Genomic DNA, 20,778 nt, shown 5'->3' with positions numbered 1-20,778 from the left:
GGTCCTGGGCCAATCCCATATTCCCACAAGGCATCGCGGGAGCGACAGGACGGGCAGAGGTCGGTCCCGAACCTACTAGAACGAACCATTCCAATATGAAGGGGTGGGCAAAGAACTCTTGTTAGAAAATTAGGAAAAGGAGGAGTGCTTCCCAGTTGGCTCTTGCAACGATAGTTACTATAGAGCATTTAAATGAGAATAGAAATCTTTAATATTCCTCAAGAGGAGAGGTCAGGTAACTTTTCCTCTGCACCTTCCCCCACAAGCGTCCGTGGTGCTGCCGCCGCTCCGGCGCCACCGTGGTGCTGGTCGCCGTGGACGGAAGCTGACGGGGATCAACTCAAGTCATGCAGGTTGTAAGAAACGCGGGTTCTCGGCTCTTGCAGTCATGGGCATGGCCACCGAAGACCAGGTAAGGACGATTACTTTCTCCCAGCCCACGGTCACCCTCAGGAGTGTGCTGCTGCCGGTGTCCCCAGGGCCACCTGGTCTCCAGTGGCAGTTCGGCCTGTATCTCACCGAGCTTTACTTCTCCTCAGGATCGTGGCTGGACTGCCGGCCTCCACCATCCACAGGAGCGCCCCTCATTTGCAAGACGCGGCGGCCAAGCTGGACATTGAGGACAAGGAGGAGGCTCGGACTCCGAGCCACAGCAGCTTCAGGTGAGGGCCACTTGTGTCCAGCCCTCGGGAGACTGACACTACCCTCCAGAGTCAGAGAACCGGCGACTTCCCAATTCTTTGACGCTTGCCAGCTGTGGGACCTTTTGCAGATTTATCTCCGAACCTCACCTTTTTCGTCTAAAGGTGGAAATAATGCCTAGGGAGGTTGTGAGAAGTGGCTGCACTAGGTTATAGGTTATTGTGCGCTTTTTAGAGTTGATGTAAGATCCAGGGTGCTTTTTGTGCTCAGCCCCAGCAACTGGCATCCTGCTTTCCACCAGTGCCACTGCCTCTGTGTGCTAGTTGTACTTCACATGCACTTAGCAAACATTTACTAAGAACCTGCTTGGTGCCGGGCACTGTGCTGGGTGCTGGGGATACAAATGCAGACAATCATTTCTCCCCACAAGTAGATCACAGTTTACCAGGGAAGATAAGACTTGCAAACGTTTTCACCAGGATCTGATCAGTGGTATACTGGAGGTAAGAAGTGGTTGCTTTGAAGTATGAAAGAACGAGTTCTGACTCCTAAGGGAATCAGGCAAGAGTGCTAGGAAGATACTGTGAAGCTAAGAACTGAATTGAATGGGAGTTCAACTGGAAGAGATAAAAGGTCATTTTAGGCAAAGCTAACAGCCTGTGTAAGACATGCAGCATGAAAGAATGTAGTGTATTCACGTATGTGATGGCAGATGAGGCCAGCAGGGTGAGAAGGAATCAGAATGTTCGGGGTCTTACCTGTAGCCGACTCCCCACTGTAAGTAGTGGAGAGCTGCCTAAGCCAAGATTCTGTTGTAGTCACTCAGCAGTGTCAGGCACTGTTCAAGGAGTTGGGGACACATCGGTGACCAAACACAAAAATCTCTGCCTCCAGAGTGCTGGGGCCAGCTCAGCAGGATGGGGCTGAAGAACGGGTGCTGTGAAACTTAAGGAAAAATAGTTAACATAAAACAAGACACAGAGACATTTATCTTAAATAAAGGTGGGAACCGGGGACTCAAGGTCTCAGGGACCCAGAGCCCTGCCTCAAGAAACCACACTGCTTTTATTGTGCTCTTTAGAGGAGATCAAGTGAGGAGTGGCTATGGGTGGATGATACAGGGTTTGTTTACTATTATATAAGTTCTTTTACTATTTAAAAAGCCGCTTAGGTGGTAAAAGGTTAAGCTCTTACTCTGACCTCTAGGCACATAAGTCACTTATGCGTTTAGGTCTTTGTTTTTTTTTGTTTTTTTTTGTTTTTTTCCTGTCTTTTTGCTATTTCTTTGGGCCGCTCCCACGGCATATGGAGGTTCCCAGGCTAGGGGTCCAATTGGAGCCGTAACCACCGGCCTACGCCAGAGCCACAGCAACACGGGATCCGAGCTGTGTCTGCAACCTACACCACAGCTCACGGCAACGCCGGATCCTTAACCCACTGAGCAAGGGCAGGGATTGAACCCGCAACATCATGGTTCCTAGTCGGATTCGTTAGGATTCGTTAACCGCTGCGCGCCACAGCGGGAACTCCAGGTCTTTGTTCTTAAGCTTAAGTCATTTACCAGTACTGTGACTGTTTTTCAAAGCAGGAAGATGGGATAAAGTAAGACAAGAAGATGGGATAAAGTAAAGAAGGACAAGATGGAGTTTTCAAGGAAACATGTCTTGTGACACCAGAGAACTTCAAGTGGATGGGGGCAGTAAATAGAAAACAAGTAAAACAAGTATGGCAGATTGTAGGAGTGTGTCTAGTGTTTGAGAGCAGTAGCAAGGCCAGGGTAGGGTAAAGAGTAAGAATAGAAAGTGGGGCAAGAGGGTGAGGGTTGCAATAGGCACTCAAGGCTGCATCCTATTGGCCTTGTGGGCCATCATGAGGATTTAACTCTGAGTGAAATGGGGGGGCCAATAGAGAATTCTTATTAGAGGGTTGACATGATCATGCTTACATTTTAACCGGTCTCTTTGGCTGTCATGTTGATAATGAACTGTAGGGACACAAGGGCAGAAGCTGGGAGAAGCCTCCTAAGCAGTTGAAGACTATTGAAATAATAATCTAGGTGAGAAATGATGGTGGCTTGGACCAGAGTGACAACTGTGGAGGCAGTATAAATGGTCAGATTGATACAGTTAGAAAGTGGAACCAACAGCGTTTGTTAATGTAAGATGTGAGAAAAGAAGAGGACCAAGGAGTTCCTGTCGTGGCTGAGTGGTTAACGAATCCAACTAGGAACCATGAGGTTGCGGGTTCGATCCCTGGCCTTGCTCAGTGGGTTAAGGATTTGTTGTTTACATGAGCTGTAGGGTAGGTCACAGACGTGGCTCAGATCCAGCATTGCTGTGGCTCTGGCCTAGGTGGGTAGCTACAGCTCTGATTAGATCCCTAGCCTGGGAACCTCCATATGCCACAGGCGTGGCCTTAAAAAGACGGAAAAAAAAAAAAAAAAAAAAAAAAGAAGAGGACCAAAAGAACACTAAAATTTTTGGCCTTGGAGTTCCCGTTGTGGCTCAGTGGTTAATGAACTCAGGTAGTATCCACAAGGATGCAGGTTCGATCCCTGGCCTCGCTCAGTGGGTTAAGGATCCAGCATTGCTGCGAGCTATGGCACAGGTCAAAGACCCGGCTCAGATCCGGCATTGCTGTGGCTGTGGCTCTGGCATAGGCCGGCAGCTCGAGCTCCGATTCAACCCCTAGCCTGGGAACTTCCATATGCCCTGAGTTCAAGCCCTAAAAAAACAAAAAAAAATATTAATAATAATAAAAAATTTTTGGCCTAAACAACTGGAAAGAGAGAATTATCATTAGGTTGGGGAAGACTGCAGGAACTTGGATTTGAGGTCTAGTTTGAGGTGCTTAATTAACATCCAAGTGGAGATACAGAATTTGGTTAGAAATGAAGCTCAGAGGACAGATCTGGGCTAGAAGTATACACTGGAGGACTAATCACATAGATGATATTTAAAACCATATATTACAGGGAGTTCCCATTGTGACACAGTGGAAACGAATTCAACTAGGAATCATGAGGTTGAGGGTTCGATCCCTGGCCTTGCTCAGTGGGTTGAGGATCCGGCATTGCTGTGAGCTGTGGTGTAGGTCGCAGACGCAGCTAGGATCTGCTGTGGCTATGGCACAGACACTCAGCTACAGCTCCGATTAGACCCCTACCTTGGGAACCTCCATATGCCGTGGGTGCGGCCCTACAAAGACAAAAAGCCAAAAACAAGAAATAAAACAAAACGATAAGATAGAAGATCATTAAGAAAGCAAGTGTAGATAAAGATAAGAAGAGTTCCTAGGACTGAACCCTGGAACCTCTGGCATTTAGAGATTTGGAAGATGAGAAAGAATCAGCAAAAGAGAAGGAAGGAAACTGCAGAGAGGTAGTAAAATCTGGAGACTTTTTTTTTTTTAATGTGATTCAAGGGCACAGAGATCAGCTCTACAATGCCACTGATAAGATTGGTCCATAGACTGATTATAGAATTGCTCCTGGAGTTAACATTGTGAGTTGGTTTAGTGAAACTTGACTAGAGCATTTCTGATGAAGTACTGGGGGCTAAGGTCTGAGTAGAGTGGGTTCAAGGAGAATACAAGACAGGAAGAAAGAGCAGGTATGGTCAGTGCTTTGTGGGGGAATAGAGAACTGGGCAAGAGCTCAAGGAGGCTTTGGGATCAAGAGGTTTTTGTTTGTTTTTAGGTTGGGAAAATGACAGGATGTGCTATTGATAGGGATGACACAGGAGAGCGGGGAAAGAATGGGGATGCCAGTGTGCTGTCCTTGAGAGGCTAACACACAAGTGGAGCATCACAACAAGAGAGATGGCAGAGATTGTGGGCACAGATGTTTGGTGGTGGAAGCTGAAAGAAATTCTGATTGCTTCTATTTCTCTGTGAAGGTCATCAGCTGGCAGTGAGGAAGCGGGAAGGAGCTGAAGGACTAAAGGAACAAAAGAAGGAATAAAATAGTCATCCAAGACAAGGCTAGGAGAATTGAACTGAGGATGTGCTGTGTGATTGCCAGGCAGTGCTGAGGGCCCACCTGATGTTAGAAATCATTAAAATAAAACAGTGGTTTGCAATCTGGGGCAGCTGTGCCTCCAGAGGGACATTTAGCAGTGTCTAAAGACATTTTTGGTTATCACAACTGGGGGAATAATATCTCGTTGGGTAGAGGCCAGGGATGCTGCTAAATACCCCACAATGTGTAGGCTAGCCCCCCACAACAAAGAATTCTGCCCAAAATGTCAGTAGTGCTGAGGTTAAGAAAGTGTGATACGGAGAGAAAACAGCACTACTGTGTATTTTTCTGACAGCTGGCTGGAAGATGGATTTAAGCAGGGCAGGGGGTTTTCCTAGTGTACAATGAGGTAAGATGGGGCAGGGAATTGAGGCTGTGTATGCAAGGGAGTCATAGTGCAGAAAGTTTGCTGACCTCTATTCCAGGCGATACTATATATTTTTTTTAATAATAATGATATAAGTATTATTAAGATTATTTTGTCTTTTTTTAAAAATAGAGGGTCAAAATATTTGTGGTTTTAAAAACAAGGAATAGAGGTTTAACTTTTTTTTTTTTAATTGCAGAAAGAATAGCTTATAGAGGACTGATCCAGTTTTACTAGTAGGGATAAGGGAAGCTGGGGTGTCTGGATGACTAAATTCTCTTTCCTCCTGGCAGAGTCACTGCTGTGTCTGGAGTCAACAGTTCAAGGGACAGGTGCTGAAGCAGTGTTCCCAGAGGTGGCTGCAGCCCAGAAGGACTGGGGGCAGCTCAGGAGTAGGGTGGGGTGGAGGGCTGCTGGGTTTTAGTATGAGTTTGTGATTTTTTTTTAAACCATGTGATTTTTTTTTTTTTAATCTGGACAGTTTTATCTAAAATGTTTCTTCTAATTGCAGCATTTACCCTCCAATTCCAGGACAAGAGAACTCTCTGAGGTGGGCAGGAAAGAAATTTGAGGAGATCCCCATCGCACACATTAAAGCATCCTACAACAAGTAAGCGCTGAGGCAGGCCTAGGGTGGCTTCTTTCCCCTTTGGTAGGGCTGGCAAATCAGGATTGGCCCTGAGCATCCGGCATGGGGTGGAAGTCGGGGTGCTGAGTTCTGCTTACGGCTACTGTGCAGGGATCCCGGGCTCCCTCCCAGTTTGGGAAACCACCACTGTTTTTTGTAAAGTTTATTCAGATCTCATGAAAGTAACAACTAGGTTGGGTATATCATATGATTTCTTTGCCATCATTGGGAATTGTATTTTCTGACTCTGGTCAAGAGTTGAAAAGAGGAGTTCCCATCGTGGCACAGTGGTTAACGAATCCGACTAGGAACCATGAGGTTGCAGGTTCGGTCCCTGGCCTTGCTCAGTGGGTTAAACGATCCGGCGTTGCCGTGAGCTGTGGTGTAGGTTGCAGACGCGGCTCGGATCCCGAGTTGCTGTGGCTCTGGCGTAGGCCAGTGGCTACAGCTCCAATTGGACCCCTAGCCTGGGAACCTCCATATGCCGCGGGAGCGGCCCAAGAAATAGCAAAAAAAAAAAGAGTTGAAAAGAGTGTGTTTTAGGCCAGAAGATCCCTAAATTGTTGTCAAGTATTAAAGTATTGTCAAGTGATAGTACTGGGGATGGGTGACTAGTAAGTGATAGTACTAGGGATGGGTGACTAGTAAGTAAGAGATTATTTAAGAAAATATGATTTATTGACTGAACCGGGATCACTCAAAAGTGCTTGCCTTAGACCACTCTGCACGGACCTGTGCCTATGTAGGGCTGAATGAGTGTGGAGACTAGTGTTCTATGTGGCTCTCAGCCAGATGCCAGAGGGGTTCCCAGCTGTGCTGGCAATGGAAGCCTTGCTGATGTTAGTGACATCTTTACCCGCCAGCCCCCACTTGTAGATGGGATCAGTACTTGGTCAACAGTTGTCTGTGAAGCAACTTAGAGAACAATACAAGAGATTGTGATTGTGTGTAGTCAGGGATAGAGGGTAGAGCACAGGCAAGATGCCGCAAGATGCATTTTGGCTTTCAACTGATAAGCTCCCTTCTCAGGCTGATAAGGACGTAAATGAGCTCTCTTTGTTCATTCACTTTCAAGTGTCTGTGGCCTACTCTGTAGATCTCTGTTGAGGTTGCCTCAGGGACAAACAGCTCTGATAGGGGAATGGCAGCCATGGCCAGGCTGACAGCAAATGGTCCCCAGCCAGCATCAGCTCCAGCAGGTCCTACCATAATGCTGTCTACCGCCCTCTGCTGGGTCTTCTCAGGGAGCTCTTCAGACTGGAAGACAAGGCAGTGATCAAGGGAGACATGGAAAGCATGTCTAAGGATTTTTTGAAGTTACTCTTCTTTTTTTTTTTTTTTTTTTTTTTTGTCTTTTTGCCATTTCTTGGGCCACTCCCATGGCATATGGAGATTCCCAGCCTAGGGGTGGAATCAAAGCTGTAGCTGCTGGCCTATGCCAGAGCCACAGCAACTCGGGATCCGAGCCGCGTCTGCAACCTACACCACAGCTCACGGCAACGCCAGATCTTTAACCCACTGAGCAAGGCCAGGGACCAAACCTGCAACCTCATGATTCCTAGTCGGATTCGTTAACCACTGAGCCATGACGGGAACTCCGAAGTTACTCTTAATTTTGATTTAACTTGATAAAGTTAAGAATGATTAGGAAAAAAAGTTTCACTTATTTAAAAAAAATGTTTAATCATGGAATAGTGTCTTAAGTGTTAAAATTATTCAGTATGAAAAATAATTCAGTATGGAGTTGCTGTCTTGGCGCAGCAGAAATGAATCCGATTAGGAACCATGAGATTGCAGGTTCGATCCCCAGCCTCACTAAGTGGGTTAAGAATCTGGCATTGCCGTGAACTATGGTGTAGGTTGCAGACACAGGTCGGATCTGGCATTGCTTTGGCTCTGGGGTAGGCCAGCAGCAACAGCTCTGATTTGATCCCTAGCCTGGGAACCTCCATATGCCGTGGGTGTGGCCCTAAAAAGACAAAAGACAAAAAAATAGTAATAATTCAGTATGGTAATATCGCTAACTTTTTAGGTACGATAATGGAGTCCTTATCTTTTAGAGATATATATACTGCAAATATCTACAGATGAAATGATGGGTCTAAGGTTTGCTTAGCAGAGGGGAGTGGAAACAGGGTTTACAGATGAAAGGAAATTGAGTATGAGTTAATGATTGTTGAAGCTGGATGATGGTTGATGGGAGTTCATATACTATTTCATCCACTTTTGTGTATATTTGAAATTTTACCAATGAAGTCATTAAAAATTACCTAATGTGAAAATCTAATTTCTTAGGGGGGAAAAAATGTCAGCAAAGACATTGAATCTAATTTAAACACTGCCTGTGGAGAAGACACTAGGAAGAAAATATGCTACTCCTCCTCTGGGTGCCATAGCACCCTCAGATTGTGGAGCTTGTGTTAGTCAGTTTGGGCTGCTATTAGAGATACAATAGCAGGCATTTATTTTTCACATCTCTTGGAGGCTGGTAGTCAAAGATCAGCATGGCAGCATGGTCAGGTTTTAGTGAGAGCTCTCCCAGGTTGCAGGTGGCTGGCTCCCATGTGTCCTCACGCAGTGGAAGAGGAGAGGGAGCTCTCTTGTATAAGGCACTAATCTCATTCATCCAGGGCTCCTCCCTCACAACCCAGTCACCTCCCAAAAACCCCACCTCCAAATACCATCACATTAGGGGTTAGAATTTCAACAGGAATGGGGGGGTGGGGGACATGCAAACACGGACACACACACATACACACACACACTCCATCCAGAACAGCTCTCTTTAGGTTATATGACTTGGTTTTTTATGAGGTTTAGGGGTTGATTCTGACCTTGCCTGATACCTTCTATTGGAGTTCAAAAAACACTTACCTGATAAGCTCAAAATGAAAGCACTTAAGTCTTTTTCTTCTCACTTGGGCTTGTTTGGGTGTAGGTTAGCCCTCTCTTAATCCCCTCAACAGCCTCTGTATGCCTCCACTCCTTCCCCAGCACACAGATCCAGGTGGTCTCTGCTGCTCACCAGCCCCTTGCGCACGCTTCCTGTGGCACAGAGGGCTTTCGGAATGCCAAGAAGGGCACGGGCATTGCAGCACAAACGGCTGGCATAGCTGCTGCAGCGGTAAGTGCATGTTCTTTCCGCCTTCTCTGAATTGGGCTCTGCCTTCTGCATGGCTGATCACCAGGAAGAAAACTGTCCCTGTGGTAGCCATTCAGAAGCAACTCTTACAGGATACCCTCATGTTGGGGGTGGTTTGAAAAGATTTGTATGAAAAGGCTTCTCTTTTCTCTTTCTCAGCTTCAGTAGAAGTGAAGCATGTGTTTCATTCTAAAAGAGGCAGGAGCCAGGTGCTAAAGGCTCACCAAAGTCTCCTGGACTTAAAGATGGTGGGGGTGTGGTGGAGTGGGGTGGGGTTTGTGGTAGTAGTCAGTGTGTGGGGTATGGTGAGGACCCTCGTGCAATACCAAATTGAGCTTTAACTGTGGCAGACCTATCTAGAAGCAAATTGGCAGTGCTGCAGTTGGTATATTTATTGGATATCTACTCTATACCCAGACATTTCATATTCATTATCTTGAGACCTTGATATTACCCTCATTCTTAAAAGTCAGTTGGGATTCAGAGTGTGCAACTTGCTGAGATCTGTGCAGCCAGTCCAGTTCCCTAAACTGCCCCCCCACCCCTGATCTGGAACCAAAGCCTGTGCCCTGTATGCTATAGCACAGGCCTCCCAGAGGTAGACCTTCTAACAAAGTGCAATCCCCAGAAATACTGATTGCTGTCTTTTTTTTTTTTTTTTTTTTTTTTTTTTTTTTTTGTCTTTTTGCCATTTTCTTGGGCCACTCCCACGGCATATGGAGGTTCCCAGGCTAGGGGTCGAATCGGAGCTGTAGCCACCGGCCTACGCCAGAGACACAGCAACTGAGATCCGAGCCGCGTCTGTGACCTACACCACAGCTCACAGCAATGCCAGATCCTTAACCCACTGAGCAAGGCCAGGGATCAAACCCGCAACCTTATGGTTCCTAGTTGGATTCATTAACCACTGAGCCACAATGGGAACTCCCTGATTGCTGTCTATTAAACATCATCAAAACATGCTCCATAGCCACTGATGGACAGGCTATAGCACTTAAAAGAAATATGTCATTGTTAACAGTGACTTCTGTGTGTTTTCCAGACTTTCTAAAGTAAACTGCCTTTATTAATAAGAAAGAACATTAGCTATAATCAACAATTTAAAATAACACTTTTTAAGAAGGTGTTGAGGCAATAACCTCAAGTCTGGGGCACCTTAATGGTCTGAAATTCTGCATTTACCCACCTGAGGAAAATCTGAGTGATATTTAGAGGCCTCCACTAGGTGGCAGAGCTTTGCTGGGTGAAAGCAGTCATAACTGACTGTAAATGTATGACTTGACTAGCGCTATGCTCTGCTGGGGTCTGTCCTGAACCACAGCCGTCCATCCTTGCTTCCTCCCCCGTCTTCTGCCTGTTGACATGTGCGGGTGCTTGTTCCCTGGAGCTCATACCTCTGTGGCTCCAGATGGCAGTAGCCAGGGTTTGGATGTTGCAGTTCTCTCTCAGGAGCGCTGACCACTTGCTGCTCCTCTCCAGAAAGCTACAGGGAAAGGTGTGACCCACGTCCGAGTTGTGGTGAAAGGCCTGGGGCCAGGGCGCTTGGTAAGTGACCCCGTTCCTTCACAGCCCAGCATGTGTGCTTGCTTCCTGAGTTAGTTAAGGGAAATGGAGGGTGAGAGCAGAAGAAGGACAGTGGACCCTGGTGTGGATTTCCCTGCCTTTTTTTCTCATCTGCTAAGCTTCTCAAAGCAAGCCCTGATCACTTACGTTTCCATTAGTCAGACACTCACTAAGTACCTGCAGTGCTCCAGGCACTGGGAATAGAAAGCTGGTCCGTGAGGACTGTCACAGATGGGTACCTCAGTACAGACTGGTGAATGCAGGGCTAACACTTGTGCCCAGGGTGCTGGGAGCCCATTGGGTATGATCAAGAAAGTGTCTCCAAAGAGGTGACATTGCTATTACTTTTTCAAGAATGACAAGGGACCAGCCAGGTGTGTATACGAGGTTGGGGGGTATATTCCAGGCAGAGGAACTGCAAAGGTGTAATGCTTAGGTGTGTTGAGATTTTCAGGTAGTCTTTGTTCTTAGACTGTAAAGCTCAGGGGGATGTGGCAGATGTGACTGAGACGTGGGCAGATTGGGGGCATGGTGAGGGGTTGGCTAGGAGAGCTCTGTGAGTTGATTGTGGCCATCAGAGCCAGTATGCCTCCCACTCTCCTCCCCACCCACCCCCTCCCTGTCCCAGCCCTGTCCGGACTCCCAGGGCATTGGTTCCTGGGAGTACCATCCTGCTGTTCCTTCTGCTTCTTCCAGTCTGCCATCAAGGGCCTGACCATGGGGGGCCTGGAAGTGATCTCAATCACAGACAACACCCCCATCCCACACAACGGATGCCGCCCCAGGAAGGCTCGGAGGCTATGATTCAGGAAGCCTGCACTGAACCTGACCTCCAGTCCCCCTCCAGCTGGACTTCGTAGAAAGCATGCTGTCAGAGCTCTCCAGGGAGGGCTTGTCAGAGACCCTTCAGGCAGTAGGGGGAGCTCTACCTCCTTCCAGGTGGCCTTTGCTTGCTCCTTCCACTGGAGAGCCACGTGCCCAGAAGTGAGGCCACACCCTTCTTGGACATGAAGGGGCTGCAAGGGCCATAACTGCTCCCTCTGCTTAGAGAAAATAAAAATCTCTACCGTCTGTAGTAATTTGTGGGTTTTTACCTTCCAGAGTTGCAACTAGTAAGCCCCACTTCCTCCTAAAAACGAGACTGTGACTTGTGACGAGATCCTAAATGGCAGGATTAAGGTATAGATGTGAGCTGCTGCTTCCCAGGTACCTTCCTCTGTGGTTTCAGATATTTCCTTTTTAGCCCCTTAACCAAAGTTTCCAGAGCTCATCAGCAGCATTCCTTACTTAGCTGTAATTGAGAGCTCTGCCTGCTGCCTCAGGAGGTTTCACCCCCATTAGCAGGCGTGTTTGAAGTCAGCCCTGACAGTACCAGAGGGTTGTCCCGGTTGGGTCTCTAGTGTGGGGTGGCCGGTCTCCACCACTGGGGCATCTGTATACACTCCATGGGCATTTCCAGCACCAAGACTGTGGGACCCTAAAAGAGGTGGGGGGACGAGTATAGAACAAAGGTCTCTAGAAATTAGGGTGGATGGAGGGATGGGCAAGAGATTAAGTGCGGGAAAGTGAGTCCGGGTGGTGCTGACATGAGCAGGCTCAGTCAGGCCCCCAGGCAGTGCTGACTGCTCGTTAGTAAGCTCTGGGGTCACTGGATGCCACACAGAAGCCACAAATGGGGGCTCTAAGGACCTGGCAAGAGAGACCTCTTCTCATATGGAGAGGACCAAGGATGAGAGCATCACCAGGAGATGAGCCAAGTTGGCAGGAAGAGCCTGCTGACCACAGTGATCTGTGTGGGCATAGCCGCCCAAGCACTGCAATTTGCCTGAACTGCACATGGTCAGTCCACAAGTACCCTCTTAAGGAGGAAAGCAGCTGTTACATAGCCCAGACAAGGGGGAGAGGCCGTGACCTGGACAGGAATTTGGAGGGGAAATGTCTCCCTACCACCTTCTCTTCCATCCTTACTTAGCAGGACCTGTGAAGGTTAACTTGTGATCAGAGACTCAGAAAACCCAACCAGAGGCTGCTTGTGTTGAAGCCACTGCCAGAAGAAGTTACACTATTTCACCATAAAACTGCATGTAAACTCGGTATGTAAAAAACACGGAGCTCTTGAGAAGTGCTCTGTGATGCATCATGGTTCAGCTGGACAGAGGGCATGGAGCAAGTAGACAATCCATCAGAGGTTCAAAAGGTTTAGAAGAGAAGCTTGGGGAATTCCCATTGTGGTCAGCAGTAACGAACCTGTCTAGTATCCATGAGGATGTGGGTTTGATCCCTGGCCTCGCTCAGCAGGTTAAGGATCCAGCGTTGCTGTGACCTATGGTGTAGGTCATAGATGGAGCTCAAGTCCCACATTGGCCAGCAGCTGCAGCTCCAGTTCAACCCCTAGCCTGGGAACTTACATATGCTGTGGGTGTGGCCCTGAAAAGAAAAAAAAAAAAAAAAAAACCAAAAAGCTTAAAGAAGTCCCTTTAGAGATGGGGACAGATGCTGAAGCTCTCCAGGGCTGGCAGGAGCAGGGGAAGAACAGCCTCAGAACCTGGCAGGATCTGTGGTCACAGGACCACAGGCTGCTAAATGTGACAAGAAGCTGGGGAGCCGGGTGAGGCCATCTTGGGAGGGCCAGCCTTCCAGGCTGTGGGACAGATCTTGTGGAGGAAAGGAAGCATATAGCTGGTTTCTATCATTCCAGAAGTGAAATCTTCCTTGCAATGTAGTTTTAGAAAATGTTATTTTATTCCCAAGAGGGCTTTGAAAAGGAAGATACTGCCTGAGAGTGCCTCCAAGTAGACAGGACACTGGGGACTCTAAAGGGTCAGTGGTCTCAGGGCCAGAAATAGATTCCTGGCACCACTGCCTGGAGCCAGCTGGGGTGGCGCCCCAGGCAGAACGCATGCGGCTTTACGGCTGGGAGCCTCTGTGTCCTGCTGGGTCCGGGCTCCAGAGGCCAGTGAACTGTGCTCTCTTAGACTGGATCACCTCCTAATCAGCAGGTCTTGGCCTCAGACACCGACCTCTCCTCCGGGGGAGCTAAGGCAGCTCACAACCACTCCAGGCAGTTATCAGTGACCCAGAATTCCTGGCTGCTCTTTTCCACAGCCGGCCTCTCAGTCCTGAGACACAGGTGGGCTGTGTGCCTGCACTTGCCCCAGTTAGAGAAGAGGCAGAGTCTGGCATTGCATCCTGAGTATTTGCACAAGCGGAGTGTTGGCATCAGCTTGTGTGACACACTTCCTTGTTTCCTGGCAGCAGGGCCTTGGGTTCTTGCTATGAGTGCATCTGCAGCTCAAAGCTGGCTAAATCGGGGAAGCCTCTCCCCTCTCCTCTCCTCTGCTGGCAAAAAGGCAAATGTAATTTCTTCTTTCAGCATAGATGTAATGTATTCCTCTCTTTCAACCAAGGTCATCACCTGACACTGAGCAGTACTGTAACCACCAAAATAAGCCTGTTTGACACTAGAATACCTGGATGCTGGCAGAATACAACTCTACACTGTAGGAGAAAACATTTTCCAATCATCTGTGCCTGCACTCTGGCTCTGACATGTCCATTTAAAAAAAAATAATAATAATAAAAAACGCAAGGGGTTCCTGTTGTGGCTCAGCAGTGACAAGCCTGACTAGTATCCATGAGGTTGCCAGTTCAATCCCTGGCCTCACTCAGTGGGTTAAGGATCCGTGAACTGTGGTGTAGGTCACAGGTGAGGCTCACATCTGGCATTGCTGTGGTTGTGGTGTAGGTCAGCAGCTACAGCTCCGATTCGACCCCCAGCAGCCTGGGAACTTCCATATGCTGCATGTGCAGCCCTAAGAAAAAAATGCATCTATGCCTTCCCCTAAGCTCCTTTATTCTTTCTCTTTAGACATTTTTTTCTACTCTGGAGACACATTACTTTTTTAAATTTGAATATTATCAGCCAAAAGTGAGGGAGTGGGCAGCCAGAGAAGAAATTCTCCATTCAGCCAAAGTGAACAAACATGGCTTGTTACACAGACACAGGCTGGGCCCCCCAGGGTTGGGGGGCGGGGGCAGACAGATCACTGTCATTCCTATCCTGGAGCTTACAGTCCAAGGAAGCTGGACAGGCATGTGGCTGAATTAGAAGGAAGTTCCAAATGAGGCATGAATGTTACTGGTGTTTGAGTGAAAGGAGGATCCCATCAGTTCATCCCATCAAGGGATCACCAGGTGTCTTTAGGGTTGGGAACTGGCAAAGCAGTATGGCCCCAGGTTAAAGGGGTGGGAGATCATCAGGTTACTGGAAATGGCTTAGTTGGCATGGTAGGTCATGGTCTTAGACAGGATAGGAAGGCAGATGGGGTAAAAGCTTACCAAAGGATTGGGGGGAAAGGAAGGAGGCAAAAAACCTGTGGTCATGTGAGATGTGATAAGAGAAAAGGAGGTGGGTGTGTAGAAGGCTGTAGTCAGGCTCGTTTACAGATGATGAAGTTAGGTATGTAGGCGTCTAAAACAATGAAACTAGAGTCACTGAGGTTTAAGTCAAGAAACTTATCGTTTACATTAATTCATGAACTGTGTTGTTGCTTATTCAGATTAAGTAATGAACCAATTCAAATAAAATAAAAATAGAAATAAAGAACTGGTTTATAAGAAATGTGTAGAAGCTGTAGAATCAAGCACGATGTAAATGATCTGAAGTGTGCAGATAACATTTTTTAAATAGACATTTGACACACACAGACCTGTAACACCTCCCACTCTGCAGCTAGACATTATCTGAGGAAGGACTTCTGACTTGGCTCTGAAATTTGTCTGGTAATCAATCTGGTTTCTCCCTTCTGCCTGCCCAGGTTCACATTAAATTGTACACATGCCGTACAATTCAGCCTAACAAATCCAGCCAAAATAGTTGGCCTCGGTGTCATTATTGCTTGGCAGGAAGGAGGGGGAGACAGCACAGTGCCCCGTCTCCATAGTGCCCTGTGGCAGCTTAACCACCTAGGATTTGCGTAATCCCCTTGAACTGAAAGGCAGTGTCACCTGAGGGGCAGGGTGGTGTCACAGGGGCCCTGGCTGGCAGGACATCTGTGGTCTCAATCCAGCTTGAACATAGAATCAGCAGGCTGTTCAGCCACACTCCCCTTCCCCAAATGGACCAAGAGGCAGTCAAATGGGCTGCAGCTTGGGGAGCCCAGAGTTCATTCTCAGCTGAGAGGGAAGCCCAGTTGGGACACACTCACCCCACACTGGGGGACAGCTTCAGGGCCATGAAATGGACATGTCATTGGGTCTTCTCCCTATGTGCTCTCCCCAGGGCTCGCACTGCCTATTCCTCCCAACCTACTTGCAGTCAGGAGGGCTGGGGCTTTGAGACACCCGCTTGGGCTGGAATCCAGGCTCGACATCAGTCTGATGCTAAAACGGCTGTTGGGGGCATTGGCCCAGACGGCTGTGTGCTTGCTGGTACACAGCTGGTGCTCTTCCCACACTGCTCTCTCGGGCTCCAGTCTGTGGGGTCCAGGCTGAGGACAGTGGTAGATGCAGATGCAAGCATATCTTGCTGCCATTATTATTATCCTCAAAGCCTTCTTTTCTATGATTTTAGTCAGATAATGCTCTGTAGAAGCCAACCACCCTACTCCCTTAAATCCACTCAACTGTAGATTAAGCCAGATTGTTATAAATCTGTAGCCAAAAATTAAATTTAAAAGCCAAGTGATTCAATAGCCTGTCCTTCAAGCGTCTCTTCCATCCCTCCTTCCTCGATAATCTGTACTGATAAAAGATGTCTAGAACCTCAGCTGCCCTCAGCAGCTCCGAGACTGGCAGGGGAGATAAATTCAGAATAAGTCTACTGTAATCCCACTGGCTGCTACCTAGAATAGGGTGTGTGTGTGTGTGTGTGTGTGTGTGTGTGCGCGCGCCTGATAGTAGTGGGGATGAGAAGACAGCAAGGAACACTTCCTAGAGGAGATGACACCTGAGCTCAAAAGAAGAGTGAGCATTAGGAGACAAATATGGGGGGTGAGGGGCAATGGAGTTTCCACAGAGGGAATGGTGTGGACAAAGGGCCAAGTGCAGAAATGACACAGTCTGTACAGTGAACTGCAAGAGTTTAGCATATAAAGTGAGGTAGGGAGGCTGTAGCAGACTGGACAACAGCCCCTGAGATATCAGATCCTACGTGTCACCCTATATGGAAACAGAGTCTTTGCATATGTGATTAAGGATCTAAAAATGGGAGATTATTGTGGATCATCTGGGTGGGCCCTAAATGAGATCACATGAACCCTTAAGAAACAGAGGCAGCAGGAGAGCCAGCTGCACAGAAGAGGAGGAGAAGGTATTGTGACAGTGCCTGCAGAGACGAGGATGCAGCCACAGGTCAGGGGCCGCATGGAGCCACCAGAAGCTGGTAGAGGCAGGAACAGGCTCTCCCAAAAGATGAGATGAGAGTCTGATGGAGGAGGTCAGTCAGGACCACCAAGCAGGGCCCACTCAGGAGAGGTTTAGGAGGCAGAACTGCTCCCTAGGTGGAAGGGGCCGAGAAGCCATGAGGCTGCCTCGTGTATGCCCTGCCTCTGAGGGACCACTGGAGCCCCCTCCTGGGCCTTGCATTTGGGGCTCTGAAGGGACAGACAGCCCTCAGCTGTGGCAAGGCCCCCCCACCAGCTCCTGAGCTGTGCGAGCAGAGAGCAAGCTGCCTTTGGGGAGGATGGTCGGGACCTTGATGACATGCCTCTGGGAGCAGGCAAAGCACATTTTTGTCCAGTTGGGACTGGCATAATTGGGGCATTAACACAAATGCATTTCTCACCTATTTTCTGTCTGATTGAAAAGTACTTTGCAGTCATTTAGGGCCCTCACACTGCTGTAATCAGAGCACACAGCGCTCAGATGGAGGTAGAAACTGGGTCACCACATGGGCTCCAGTGCTTCCCCGATGCAACAACCATATGACAGGCTGGCTTTCTGTGGGCCGTGTGAGGTCTTTGGGACCAGTTCCTGCCCCACCACTCACACAGAGACCTCTGCCCTGGGCCTTCCTGGGGTGGACACAGAGATGGCCCCGGAGTTAATTGCAGAAAGCTGGCACCCTTCCAGTGGCAGGCCTGGGCAGAAGGGCTGCCAGCTCTGACAGACATCTGGGGTTGGTTTAGGCTGTGGGGCACAGCTCACCTTCTCTCTGCCCAAACCTGCCTCCTGGCCTCCTCTCCATAGGGCTGCTCCTGGGCCACCTCTCATAAGCATCACACACACAGAACTGAGTCTGCTCCCTGGAGAACCCAAACACAACCCCATTAGTGACAAGCCTGTGTACTCTGGCTGACCCTTCCCCACCCATCTCAGCTCTAGGCCCTGTGGCCCACCACCCAGCCTCCTATATCCATTAGGTGAGTGGGGCTCTGGCAATGTTGGCACAAGCCCAGCTCCCTCCATAGAACCCACTGAGCCACAGGAACCCAGGGATGCCCCACTCTTCCTTGCCTCATCAAATGCCAGCAGCATGGCCTACAATCTGCTGCCCCACCCCACCCCAGCTCTGCCAGCCTCCCACCTCAGGCCTCTCCTTCCCCATCTTCATGTATATGCCCCCCTCTGTGAGATACCATCCGTGCTTCGCTCACCTTCTCTAATTCTGTTAGAGGTGGCATGGAGCACACAGATTTTCTGCCACTCAGTATGTTCCCAGCCAGGGCTTGAGACACCACTCTCCCCTCTTGAGAGGTGCCCCAAACTCCACAAGTGCTTCTCTCCATTGCTTGGCTTCATAGTAGGGGAAAGTGGCCATGGCATATAGGATCCCACTAGGTAGTTGTGCTTGCACAAGATTTGGAAAAAAGAGAGGCAGAAACCATGCCCTCCCACTGCTTTAGTGGGGGATTTTTTCCCCCAGCAGCTTTGTCAGTGTTGAGAGACAGTTGTGGCAGTGGCCATGACAGCATCCCCATCCTTGGGTCAAGGAGAGGTGGTGGTCTAAGATTGCCCACAATCACTCATGAAGCCCTGCCTTTCTGATGGGGCAGAAGCAGCATCTCTCTAGAGGGTCTGCAAGGATGTTCTGGGCCCTTCCAATGATGTTGTAAACACTGAATTTCCAGTAACAAATCCTCTTCTACCTAAAATAGCCAGAGTGGTTTCTATTTCCTGCAACTGTGAACCTGATTGGCATAAGACACATTTTCAAATTTCAAATCTCTTCCCTTCCCTCACCTGGATGGGATGGCAGTTGTTGGATTCATTTTGCCAACTTTTAAGTCCTGCCTAGATGTGACCAGCCCTTCTCTTTACCAGCCGTTATCCTGTCTACATGAATCCCCAGGACTTTTGTTAAATTGTAGGCTCTAGAGTTCCTGTTGTGGTTCATCAGGTTAAGAAACCAACTAGTATCCACAAGGATGCAAGTTCAATCTCTGGCCCCAGTGGGTTAAGCATCTGGTATTGCCACAAGCTGCAAGCTGTGGCGTAGGCAGGCAGCTACAGCTCCAATTTGACCCTTAGCCCAGGAATTTCCATATGCCACAAGTGTGGCCCTAAAAGAAAAAAAAAAAAAAAAAATACAGGCTCTGATTCAGTGAGTGAGGCCTTAATGTCTGCATTCCTAACAGATTCCAGGCAATGCCTCTGTGATCCTCAGCTGGGGGCCTTTAGGGAAGTTCCAAGGCAGCGGGAAGGCGCCCCTTTACCACCCTGCACAGATGCTGGGGGAGTGGGGCAGTGACACAAAGGGGAGTCAGACACACTCAGGGCCTCCAGGATCACAGTGACCCAGCTTCTACCATATGAGCCTGGTTGGCCATGGAGACCCAGCCCCCCGCCTTCGCCACACCTGGGCTTCCCAGGCACAGACCAGTGGTGTGTCCTAGCTGGGTGTGGGTTTCTGTTCCTCAATGGACAAGCACTTTAGGAACATAGCAGACTGAGGCAGTCACTCAGGCAGCGAACCAGGGAAGGAAGGCCTGAGGCTGCAGCTGCTAAGCTGGGCCTGCGCACCAATGACAGAGTGAGAGGACCCTGGGCAGGTGAGGAGCCACGGAACCACTGCTGCAAGGCCGGCATGCTCTGTAAACAGCCCTCCTGAGCCAGGCATGGATCCGGCTGGGAATGCTGAGGGGAAGGACTGAAAAGGGGGTGAGGCCAGGCTGGGAAGTTCACACAAAGGAGTTTGGGGCACCCCCTCAGGATTCTGAGCAGGGTTTTGATCATAGGCAAGACAACATCTGGGAGGAGGTGGAGGTGGTGGCTTGAAGAGCAGGGACATGTGATAAAAGGGTTCACATGTCCTCCCACCAGCCCAAGATTACAGGAGCCCAGAGTCACAGGCCTTAGTAATTGTATTTTACAGACGGATCGCTTCACTCAGCTGGCTTTATGTTTCTTCAAAAGTTAGAACACTAAATGGAACACCGGAAAAGAACATTTTGTCCATTTAGGTCATACCGTAAACATGTACTTGAGAGACAAATGGAAAACAGCAGCACGGCACTCAATAAATATGTATTGAATTCATATGAATGAATGCACAAGTGTAGAGCAAGCTGCCTTGGGCAGGGGGCATCCAGGAGAGTCCAGAGATGCCTTGATCACAGGCAGTGCAGGACTGGGCACCCCGTTCCTTGGGGACCATCCCTCTGTTCCTGCACACTGAGCCCAGAATCAGTGAAGTAGTGACTGATCACCAAAAGTTTAATGATTTTTTACTAAAATGTTTTAATAGGCATCTGGATCTAACATGGCCAAATCAAGTTCCTGATTCTCATCTCCTTCCCAGAAAACCCTTTCCCTCTCTCATCTAACATCAGGTAGCTAATGGAACCACTACTCAGTGCAGGTCAAAAACCTTTGCATGCATCCTCCATCCCATTTTCTTACCTCCATGTGGCCCTCCCTCTAGTATATGTCCCCCGTCTGAACACCTGTCACCATGCTACTGCTACATCCTAGTCTTGCCTAGCTTGTTGCCATGCCTCCTAACTGGACTCCGTATTTCCTCCCATCCTTTTCCCTGAGTACAACCCAATTTCCACCCAGAAGCCAGAGTGATCTTTTAAAAATATAAACCAGATGATGTCACTTGTTCATTAGATTCCTTGTTTATGTTGTCTCATCTGCTAGAATGGAACTCCTCGAAGGCAGGGACTTGTAGACTTGAGGGACCCAGGGCATAACAAATGCTGACATGTGAAAAGTGCTCAGTAAACACTTGCAGGACTCACTGAGTGAAGGAGCCTAAGCCAGTGACAGGGTTGGGGGCCTCACTTCGAACCTCAGTTACCCAGGACTGCCCAAAATGGCTCATGCTGCAGGGGAGTCAATACCTGGCAGCAAACTCAGCCATATTCCAGAAAATGCCATGAGAATGTTGGTAAGCATTAGAAAATCTGATTTTTTTTTTTTTTTTTGGTCTTTTTAGAGCTGCCCCCACGGCATATGGAAGTTCCCAGGCTAGG

At 48.6% G+C, this 20,778-nt stretch overlaps 1 protein-coding gene across 2 annotated transcripts; it reads left to right on the top strand.

Moving 5' to 3' along the window:
* On the top strand, positions 35 to 11,439 carry MRPS11 (mitochondrial ribosomal protein S11). 2 transcript variants are annotated; one of them, XM_005660028.2, is made up of 6 exons: positions 35 to 412; positions 540 to 662; positions 5,539 to 5,637; positions 8,650 to 8,779; positions 10,236 to 10,342; positions 11,057 to 11,439. In XM_005660028.2, exons 1-5 carry the CDS (start codon positions 348 to 350, stop codon positions 10,296 to 10,298), a joined length of 480 nt encoding a protein of 159 aa, XP_005660085.1. In that variant the 5' UTR covers positions 35 to 347; the 3' UTR covers positions 10,299 to 10,342; positions 11,057 to 11,439. The 2 variants fall into 2 exon arrangements, with proteins under 2 accessions (XP_005660085.1, NP_001231457.1); NM_001244528.1 differs by having other exon boundaries at positions 76 to 412; positions 10,277 to 10,342; positions 11,057 to 11,431.

This window comes from Sus scrofa, chromosome 1 (genome assembly GCF_000003025.6).
Source record: "Sus scrofa isolate TJ Tabasco breed Duroc chromosome 1, Sscrofa11.1, whole genome shotgun sequence".
NCBI lineage: Eukaryota > Metazoa > Chordata > Mammalia > Artiodactyla > Suidae > Sus > Sus scrofa.
Note: the sequence above shows the minus strand (reverse complement) of the source record. Positions and strands in the feature narration are given on the sequence as shown.